General features: G+C 60.7%; 2 protein-coding genes across 5 annotated transcripts; both read left to right on the top strand.

Annotated features, from left to right (window-relative positions):
• Positions 1-1659: 1659 nt before the first annotated feature.
• Positions 1660-4217, top strand: TMUB1 (transmembrane and ubiquitin like domain containing 1). Of its 2 annotated transcripts, none has more exons than XM_043872527.1 (3): positions 1660-1792; positions 2730-3148; positions 3404-4217. In XM_043872527.1, exons 1-3 carry the CDS (start codon positions 1676-1678, stop codon positions 3753-3755), a joined length of 888 nt encoding a protein of 295 aa, XP_043728462.1. In that variant the 5' UTR covers positions 1660-1675; the 3' UTR covers positions 3756-4217. The 2 variants fall into 2 exon arrangements, with proteins under 2 accessions (XP_043728462.1, XP_043728463.1); XM_043872528.1 differs by lacking the exon at positions 1660-1792 and adding an exon at positions 2427-2545.
• Positions 4218-4473: 256 nt separating this feature from the next.
• Positions 4474-9085, top strand: FASTK (Fas activated serine/threonine kinase). 3 transcript variants are annotated; one of them, XM_043872523.1, is made up of 12 exons: positions 4475-4695; positions 4915-4968; positions 5201-5329; positions 5514-5939; positions 6639-6818; positions 6926-7065; positions 7570-7783; positions 7888-8047; positions 8268-8359; positions 8443-8557; positions 8631-8745; positions 8877-9085. In XM_043872523.1, the coding sequence occupies exons 1-12, from the start codon at positions 4614-4616 to the stop codon at positions 8982-8984; spliced, it is 1815 nt and encodes a 604-aa protein (XP_043728458.1). In that variant the 5' UTR covers positions 4475-4613; the 3' UTR covers positions 8985-9085. The 3 variants fall into 3 exon arrangements, with proteins under 3 accessions (XP_043728459.1, XP_043728458.1, XP_043728460.1); XM_043872524.1 differs by lacking the exons at positions 4915-4968; positions 5201-5329 and having other exon boundaries at positions 4474-4695; XM_043872525.1 differs by lacking the exons at positions 4915-4968; positions 5201-5329; positions 5514-5939 and having other exon boundaries at positions 4477-4695.
• Positions 9086-9158: the final 73 nt, after the last annotated feature.

The following is a 9158-nucleotide window of genomic DNA, read 5'->3' as shown; positions in this document are numbered from 1 at the left end:
TTCCAAAGAACCTGGTGCAAGCTAATCAACACCTTGGGGCCTCCAAAGCTCCAGAGAGGTGTGGGTCCTACCTACCTGCTTGATCTGAAGAATGTCTTTCACCCTCTTTGGGTTTCATCTGAAAAAAATATAGTGGTTGAACAGATCATCTAGCCTGATGTTCTGTAAGTCTAAAAGCAGTACCCAACATATATTTTAGATGCTTAATTAGAACTGACAGCAAGAAGTTGCAGTAGGTACCTCCCAGGAGAGATGCTGAAGGTAAAGAGCCCCTCGAAAGTATTGCCCCAGCAGTTGGCACACACCTGTTTTAGCACTAGTGGGCTAATTTAATTGTCTGTGTCCTCTATTAGTACATTAGCTACATGAGGACACGGGTATAGTCAGATTTGCCATTGTATTCCCAGAGTTTGAACCAGTGCCCAGCACATGGTATACATTTAATAAATACTTCTAGAATAAATGGATAAATGGGAAGGAACCAGAGATAAGTTATTAATAGTTCTGTATGTTGTAAGTCTAAACTGACAGTCCCAAGGCAACATTTGGAGTGTCTGCTCCCATAAGTAGGCACAGGCTATCAGGGCACCAGCGTACATTACTTTTAATCAAGACTGACCTATAAAGTCTGTGGCTATAGGAGCCCAAAGGAAGGAGGGAAAACCCATAGAAATTAACTTGGCTCAGGCCACACAAGGCTCAACATCACCTGTACAGCGATACTCTAAGGATACAATTTCTGAGCCCAAATTTGAGTGGAGGAAGCGTTCTAAGTGAGTAAATGTCTACCGTGTGACAGATCCCCTATACAGTTTTCACACTTCTTTAATAAAACACCAAATTTTCCCCATTACAATTGTTTTCCAAGGTAAGTTTTAAGAACGAAGAAATTTAGGTTCATATAGATTCAATAACGCACTCAAGGTCATATATTTGATAAGCACAGGATAAGGGGTCAGAATTTTTTGCCAGCTTCCAAAGTCCATGCTCCTCACACAGTCTTACAGGAGCCCAGTGGAGGAGGGGCCAGGTAAATAAGGCAGCCCCAAGCCCCCCCAGAGGATGAGATGGTTGGATGGCATCACCGACTCAATGGACATGAGTTTGGGTAAACTCTGGGAGTTGGTGATGGACAGGGAGGCCTGGTGTGCTGCAGATCATGGGGTTGCAAAGAGCAACTGAGGACTGAGTGACTGAACTGAACTGAACTGAAGCCTCCCATGGCCAGCCATGAAAACCCATCTCCTCAGCCAGCCTTGGCGGGGACAGCCCGTGGCTACTGGGCTCTGGGTCAATGTGGAGAGTCCACTACTGGGTCAATGTGGAGAGTCCACTCTGACTTAAGAGTAGGACGGCGTAGGGTCCACCTGCGCTCCGCAAAGACTGCATCACCAAACAGGGGGGTGGGGGGGGGGCGGTGATATGACAGGCCTAGCCAGAAACCAGCTGACGTTGGTTTCTGTTGTGATACACGTCCTGGCTGCCCGCGGGCGAGGGAGAGGATCCTGCTGTCCCCCACCCCGCCCCGAACCTCTGCGGTCTAGTACAACCTCAAAGGCGCCCCCGCCAGCCCCTCAGCGATCTGTGGGCGCTGGGCGCAGGCGGCCGAGCCCCGCACGTGGGTCCGCAGCGCAGAACGCTGGACTGCGCATCCTTCCAGACTACAAGACCCACAATGCTCCGGGCGGCGGCGGCAGCGGGGAAGGAGGGGGTGCCTTCAGGTGTCTGCGACCTCGCCACCTCCCGCCCGGAAGTGCCCGAGGGTCCGCTATGGAGCTGGCGGAGTCGGACGGTGAGTCCCTGGGCCTTGGCCACCCCACCCCGCTGCCCCAGCAGCTGGCCCGGCTGGCCCCGCCCCGGGATCTCCCGCGCCCGCCAGCCACTCGGGGTGTGGGGGCGGGCGGCGGGAAGATGCGAAGGGTGGTGGAGGATGGAGGTGGGGAGGGCAAAGTCTCGGGTTCCCAGGCGAGATCAGGGGTCTTGCAGCAGGCTGGGTTTGGAGAGGCTTCCCAGGGGAGGCGCGGGATCGGGACGCCTCGGGTGGGGTTTGAGTGTACCAGGGGGGGCCGAGTTGGGGTGGGGGGTAGGGGTGGGCGGTAGGAGTGCGGGGGTGGGAACCCTCGAAGGTTCCAATTTGCCAAAGGGCAGCACTTTGACATTTGGAGTGGGGACGCCTTGGGAAGACGTCCTGTGCTGCGGGTGGGGGGGTTGGCTGAATTATAAGGGGGCGGTGTGCGTGTGTGCGTGTATGTGTGTGCAGAGACCGTTTTTCTTCTCCCTTGGAGAAACTTTAGCGATGGAGCAGTTTTAACAGATAGGCTTTGCTATGAAATAGGCAAAGGAGTAGATAAACTTTGAGATGATCTAGGTGGGAAGAATAGGTAAGCTTTGGGGTGGTTTGGTGGGGGCTGAATTTAGGGGAGAGGCTGCTTAGAAGGTCAAAGCTCTGACTTCGGAATAGGGTTCGGGTGAACTGGGGAACTGCTTAAACACCTGAAATTTAGGTTACAGAAAATTAGGACTTGTGATTTGGTGTTGGGAAGAGGTAGGTGGGGCAAGTTTGGGGTGGCCAGGTGTCAAGCAGTATATGTCCCAGGGTAGGGCTGGGATAACTGGGCGGAATGAGGACTGTGGGAGAGTTGTGGTGGGGTGGGGTCAGGGGCCCCCTGAAGTTCAGAGGGCTCTTGGCGGGTGAGCCAGCCCCTCACGGGTTCTTTGTGCCTCTCCAGCTCGGTAGCGCGGCGGGCAAGGCAGGTGCCATGGCCCTGATTGAAGGGGTAGGTGATGAGGTGACCATCCTGTTCTCCGTGCTTGCCTGCCTCCTGGTGCTGGCTCTCGCCTGGGTCTCAACGCACACTGCCGAGGGCGCCGATCCACTGCCCCAGCCGTCAGGGACCCCAACACCAACGCAGCCCAGCGAAGCCATGGCGGTCACGGACAGCATCAGAGGGGAGGCCCCAGGAGCTGAGACCCCCGGCCTGAGACAGCGAGGTCAGGCGGCACCACCAGAACCCAGCATGGGGCTCGCAGCAACGCCGCCACCTCCGGACTCCCCCCAGGAGCCCCTGGTACTTCGGCTGAAATTCCTCAACGATTCCGAGCAGGTGGCCAGAGCCTGGCCCCACGACACCATCGGCTCCCTGAAAAGGTAAGCCGGGAGGACGACAGGAAAGAAGTGCTAAAGAGTGGGGCGGGGATGATCACAGTCCTAGAAGGGCCAGCAAAGATCCGGGAGATCCTCTTATAGATGAGGAAACAACAACACAGTGTGTTTTTCCCCTGAAACAGGAGGGCCCCCCCACACACACCGTGGAGGCCAGCGGTGAGGGTGGGAGAGTTGTTCCGGACCAGGGGCCAGGAGTGCCTGAGACCCACTCTATTACCCAGGTCCCTCTCTCCTCAGGACCCAGTTTCCCGGCCGGGAACAGCACGTGCGACTCATCTACCAAGGGCAGCTACTAGGAGACGACACCCAGACGCTGGGCAGCCTTCACCTCCCTCCCAACTGTGTCCTCCACTGCCACGTGTCCACACGGGTGGGTCCCCCCCACCCGCCCTGCCCACCGGGGTCCGAGCCAGGCCCCTCCGGGCTGGAAGTAGGCAGCCTGCTGCTGCCCCTGCTCCTTCTGCTGCTTCTCCTGCTCTGGTACTGCCAGATCCAGTACCGGCCCTTCTTTCCCCTGACCGCCACTCTGGGTCTGGCCGGCTTCACCCTGCTCCTCAGCCTCCTGGCCTTTGCCATGTACCGCCCGTAGTGCCTCCGCGGGCTCTTGGCCACGCCGCTGGCCCCTTGGGACCTTGCTCGCCACGACAAGGTGGGAGCTGCTGTCTGCCCAGGCCCGCCTCTCCGACTTGCCTCTTCCCGCTACCCTGGAGCCCAGCGCTGCGCCGCAGAGCACTCCGGGGGTCGGCGGAGGCCCCTCCCTGTGACCTTCCTGGCTCTGGGCCACGTCCCGGGGCAGCTGGCCCTCAGCGCCCCCTGACAGTGGGCTACCCCAGGTCAGACAGCTGCTGTCGCTGCCTCGGCCCTGGACAGAGTGGGGCCACGCCCCTGGGCCCCTAGGGCTCAGCCTGAGGACCTGGGCACCTCTTAGTCCCGGATCACTCCTTGGCTGGTTTGGGGACCCGAGGACTGGGAAGGGCTGGAGAAGGGGAGTCGGGATGGGTGGAGGGGGCTTTCTGGAACACCTGCAGATTAAATAACTGTGAAGTTTTCACTCTTGGCCTAGAGTCTGCGTGTGTGGGTCGGGGAGGGGGGCTGCCGGGAGCTCTTGCCTACTGGGAGAAAAGGGGTGGGCCAGACGCTTCGCCCAGCCCTGCCCGTCCAGGCCAACCGCTGCCAACTCCCCTCTGCACCCCAATCTCAGCCCCCAGCCCTTTGGCCCCGCCCCGGTCCCGCCCCAGCCCTTTGGCCCCGCCCCGCCCGGCGCCGCGCGTGCGAGTGCGCGCGCAGCTTCCCGGAAGCAGGGGGCGGGGCGCGCGGCGCCTTGGCGCGCGAGGCTTGCCGGGAGCCACGTCTTTTGCTGGCGGAGGACTTACTTGGCGCGGCGATTGGCGTCCGGGCCGCGCGTTTCGGGGGCTGCCGGGAAGATGGAGGACTCGGTGGCCCCCTGATGAGGAGGCCGCGGGGGGAGCCCGGCTCCCGGGCCCCGAGACCGACTGAGGGAGCGACCTGCGCGGGGCCTGGGGAATCATGTAGGGGTGGCGCCTGCGGGGCGGGCCGCGGGGAAGGGCGGCGGGAGTTGGTGTTGGCGACCGCGACCACGGTCTCCTGACAGTACCCCCGGGCCGCGGGTGGGGGTGTGTGTGTAGTGGGGGCCCCCCTGACACCGCCGACTCCGCGCCGTAGCGCAGGCCGCGCCCGCGGGCTCCACGGGCGCCCTCCGAGGTGGGCCTTGCGTTCTCGTTTCACAGGCGAGAAGGTTTGGGCAGGGAGACCGAAGCCACTTGTCCAAGGTCACGCAGCTGGTAAGTGGGAGCGCCCAGCATGGAACCCAGGACCACGGAGTCCGCGCTCCACCCTCCGGTACCGCCGCCGCCTCCTGCGGGAGGGGGAGGTGGTCGGGGGTAGGGGGGAGCGTATCTGTGGGGCGAGCTGGGCTCCAAGCTGGGCGCGACCACTAACCAGATTCGGGACCTCGGGGCTTGCCTTAACCCGCTCGCCTCTCTGGGCCTTGGTCTCTCCACCTGTGAAATCGAGATAGTACCAGCCCCTGCCTACCTCCTCACGGGCGTGTCAGAGGAGGATCAGAGGAGATGATGCATGTGGAATTGCTCTGTAAAAATCCCTCCGTGAGAACTCTGAAGGATTCCGATTGCTCTCGCAAAGGTTGGAAGGAGTCAGAGAGGGGTGGGTTGGGGAAGAGGACCAGAGCAGTCACAAAGAAGGGCGAAGAGAGCCCGGGTTGCTCTGACCCCAGGCTTCTCTGGATGGGGAGTGAGGTGAGGAGTAGAGAGCTGGTCTTTCTCCCCTTTGGAGAATACCTCACCCCCTTTTCTGGGCCACCCCTCAGGGTCTCCAGCACCCAACTCCATGCTTCGAGTCCTGCTCTCTGCCCAGGCCTCCAGTGCTCGTCTGTCTGGCTTGCTGCTGCTCCCACCAGTACAGCCCTGCTGTCTGGGACCCAACAAATGGGGAGACCACCGGCCTCCTGGAGGAGGCCCCCGTGCAGGCCCTGTGCAGGGGTTGCAGCGGCTTCTGGAACAGGCGAGGAGCCCTGGGGAGCTGCTGCGCTGGCTGGGGCAGAACCCCACCAAAGTGCGCGCCCACCACTACCCTGTGGCACTTCGTCGTCTGAGCCAGCTCTTGGGGTCTCTGCCACGGCCGCCTCCTGTGGAGCAGGCCACGCTGCAGGACCTGAGTCAGCTCATCATCCGAAACTGCCCCTCCTTTGACATTCACACCATCCACGTGTGTCTGCACCTTGCAGCCTTACTGGGTGAGGATGGTGTCTAGGGGTGGGTGGGTGTTAATGGAAGGATAGAGAAACCGTAGCAGACCCACCCGAGATACTGACAGAACCCACCTCAGGCTTTGCCAGGAACGGCACACTTGCTGAGGGATGCCACACTTGCTGCTGCTCTGCAGAATCTACAACAGTTATCACGAATCAAGCAGCATGAGTCGGAGCTTAGATTAGGGTGCCACCCCTTTTTTGTTGTTGTTTAGTCGCTAAGTCATGTCTGGCTCTTCTGTGACCCCATGGACCATAGCCCACCAGGCTCCTCTGTCCATGGGGTTCTCCAGGCAAGAATACTGGCATGGGTTGCCATTTCCTTCCCTAGGGGATCTTCCCAATCCAGGGATCAAACCTGTGCATTGATTGGCAGGTGGATTCTTCATCACTGAGCCACCAGGTCTCTTCTAATACAGTGCCCTAGGGAGCCACTGCAATTTATCACCATTGGCAAGAGAGAGATCTTACTACCTTCCCTGTATAGGGCCTTCCCCACAGACTGTTGTGATACCTTTATTCACGTGGTAGTTCCCATTTCTCTGGTGGTTCTGCGTGCTCTGTAGCAGACCTTCCAGCCCAGAAAACAGATGAGAAGGACTGGGGATTCACTAACTAAAACTGCAGGATTGCAGCAGAGCAGAGCAGCTCCTTCCCTGCCTCCTTTGACCCTCTGCCTCTCAGGCTTCCCATCAGATGGGCCCCTGATTTGCACCCTGGAGCAGGAGCGAAGGTTCCGTCTCCCTCCGAAGCCACCGCCCCCTCTGCCGCCTATCCTTCGCGGTGGGCAAAGGTTGGAAGCCGCTCTAAGCTGTCCCCGTTTCCAGCGGCGGCCTCAGCAGCACCTCATCCGCAGCCTGGCAGGTGCTGGAGGAGGGGACAGGTGATGGGGGGGTGGGGGCAGGTGGTATCTGCTGGAATCTCGCCCATGTGTGGCCTGAGGGTCCAGCGTGATAAGCTGTTCTTCACAGAGGCCAGGCCCGAGGAACTGACTCCCCACGTGATGGTGCTCCTGGCCCAGCACTTGGCCCGCCACCGGTTGAGGGAGCCCCAGCTTCTGGAAGCCATTGCCCACTTCCTGGTGGTCCAGGAAGCCCAGCTCAACAGCAAGGTGGGATTGCCTCCCACCTTCCCAGGCTCCTCTCCTGATGGTTCTCAGACACCCCGGCAGGCCTAGCTGCCCACCCCTCCCCCCTTGTCCACTTGATTGGCTGCTGCTTAATGCAGCAGACCACCCACCTAGGCTCTCTGTCCTCTCCCCTGGGGTACCACCTAGGCTCACACCCCCACTGGCTTGTCCAGCCCCCCCCCGCCAGGTACACCTGGTTCTCTGCACTTCTCCAAACACCCTTAGCCACTGTCTTAGCTTGGTCGATCCCACTCCACCAAGTCTTCTGGGCCAGAACCCACAGCCATGTCTCTGCTTGTTTGGAGACTGACCTCACGGGGCTCGAGCAGTGCTTATGCTGTTGAGCGTCTGTGCTGTAGAGGGGACTGTCCTGCCTTTCCAGTGACTGATGTTATCAGCTTGCAGGCCAATCATTCCTGAGGTTCAGCTTGTAAAGAAGACCAGAGAACCTTCCCCCTGGGTGATGGGCTGCTCTTTGCCCCACAGGTGGTACAGAAGTTGGTCCTGCCCTTTGGGCGGCTGAACTACGTGCCTCTGGAGCAGCAGTTTATGCCCTGCCTTGAGAGGATCCTGGCTCGGGAAGCAGGGGTGGCCCCCCTGGCAACTGTCAACATCTTGATGTCACTGTGTCAGCTGCGGTGCCTGCCCTTCCGAGCCCTGCACTTTGTCTTTTCCCCTGGTTTCATCAACCACGTCAGTGGTGCGCAGACCTGGGGGGCTGGCTGTGTCCTGGAGGGCTGGTGGGCCGGGGAAGCAGGAGTGAGGGTCTGCACCCCAGTAAGCTTCGTCCTGCTTTCCCCACAGGCACCCCTCATGCCCTGATCGTGCGGCGCTACCTCTCCCTGCTAGACACGGCGGTGGAGCTGGAGCTCCCAGGATATCAGGGTGCCCGCCTTCCCCGAAGGCAGCAAGTGCCCATCTTCCCCCAGCCACTCATCGCTGACCGCGCCCGCTGCAAGTACAGGTGGGTGGGCACTTGGGGAAGGGGAGGGGAGGGGTTGGCTGGCGAGGAGCACCCAGGTAGACCGGCCTGGGGGACCCTGAGCTGTCTATGCTGCTGTGCTCTGGGTCACCAGAAAGCTAAGCCCCGAAGGCCATTTCCCAGCATGGGTGTGGAAGTAGGTGGGACCAAGCTAAAAAGAGTGTCCTGGGGGACCTTCTGACCCGGGCTCCTCTCCCCTCAGTCATAAGGACATAGTAGCAGAGGGGCTGCGCCAGCTGCTGGGGGAGGAGAAATACCGGCAGGACCTGACCGTGCCTCCAGGCTACAGCACAGGTGAGCTCCGGGTGGGCCGGCGAGCCCCCGGGAAGCAGAGCCTCCGCCGGAAGCCAGTGGCTCTTTCTCTCCCGGCCCCGCAGACTTCCTGCTGTGTGTCAGCAGCTGCGGCGCGGTGCTACCCGTGAGAGCCCAGGACCCCTTCCTGCCGTACCCTCCCAGGTCCTGTCCCCGCACCACTCGGGACCCTGCCCAAAGGTAAGGCAGGAGCCTGGGAGAGCCTCCCCGACCCCCGCGCATAGCGCCTGAGCCGCAGTCCCTTCCTCTCCAGGGTGGTGCTGATGCTGCGGGAGCGCTGGCACTTCTGTCGGGATGGCCGGGTGCTGCTGGGCTCCCGAGCCCTGCGGGAGCGGCACCTGGGCCTGATGGGCTACCAGCTCCTGCCGGTGAGGCCCCGCCCCCATCCCACGCCACGCCCTGCGGCCCCGCCCACACCGTGCCACACCACGCCCCCATTCGACCCGGCTGCCAGTTCCCCAGCCCCCAGGGATGACGAATTCTGTCCTCTGCCTGGCAGCTACCCTTTGAAGAACTGGAGTCCCAGAGAGGCCTGCCCCAGCTCAAGAGCTACCTGAGGCAGAAGCTCCAGGCCCTGGGCCTCCGCTGGGGACCTGAAGGGGGGTGAGGGGTGCACATGGGCTCAGGATGGCCCCCTCTTGGGGGTGGACAATTTGCACTTTGCTTCCCTCTGCGTTGATTTGTCATTAAAGTCCCTTTCCTTCCCCATCGCATGTTTTGTTTCTGGGACGGGTGGGCTGGGTTCCCCCACGTGTTTCCCATTCATACCGGGCTGACACTG

This window comes from Cervus elaphus, chromosome 18 (assembly GCF_910594005.1).
Source record: "Cervus elaphus chromosome 18, mCerEla1.1, whole genome shotgun sequence".
Classification (NCBI taxonomy): domain Eukaryota; kingdom Metazoa; phylum Chordata; class Mammalia; order Artiodactyla; family Cervidae; genus Cervus; species Cervus elaphus.
Note: the sequence above shows the minus strand (reverse complement) of the source record. Positions and strands in the feature narration are given on the sequence as shown.

What these genes read in the sequence shown, in the direction of transcription:
- TMUB1 (XM_043872527.1), top strand. Translation starts at nt 1,676, where the DNA reads ATGCTCCGGGCGGCGGCGGCAGCGGGGAAGGAGGGGGTGCCTTCAGGT. An exon ending in GGAGCTGGCGGAGTCGGACG is followed by an intron (nt 1,793 to 2,729) that starts GTGAGTCCCTGG and finishes GTGCCTCTCCAG; the next exon opens with CTCGGTAGCGCGGCGGGCAA. An exon ending in ACCATCGGCTCCCTGAAAAG is followed by an intron (nt 3,149 to 3,403) that starts GTAAGCCGGGAG and finishes CTCTCTCCTCAG; the next exon opens with GACCCAGTTTCCCGGCCGGG.
- FASTK (XM_043872523.1), top strand. Translation starts at nt 4,614, where the DNA reads ATGAGGAGGCCGCGGGGGGAGCCCGGCTCCCGGGCCCCGAGACCGACT. An exon ending in CGCGGGGCCTGGGGAATCAT is followed by an intron (nt 4,696 to 4,914) that starts GTAGGGGTGGCG and finishes CTCGTTTCACAG; the next exon opens with GCGAGAAGGTTTGGGCAGGG. An exon ending in AAGCCCAGCTCAACAGCAAG is followed by an intron (nt 7,066 to 7,569) that starts GTGGGATTGCCT and finishes TTTGCCCCACAG; the next exon opens with GTGGTACAGAAGTTGGTCCT.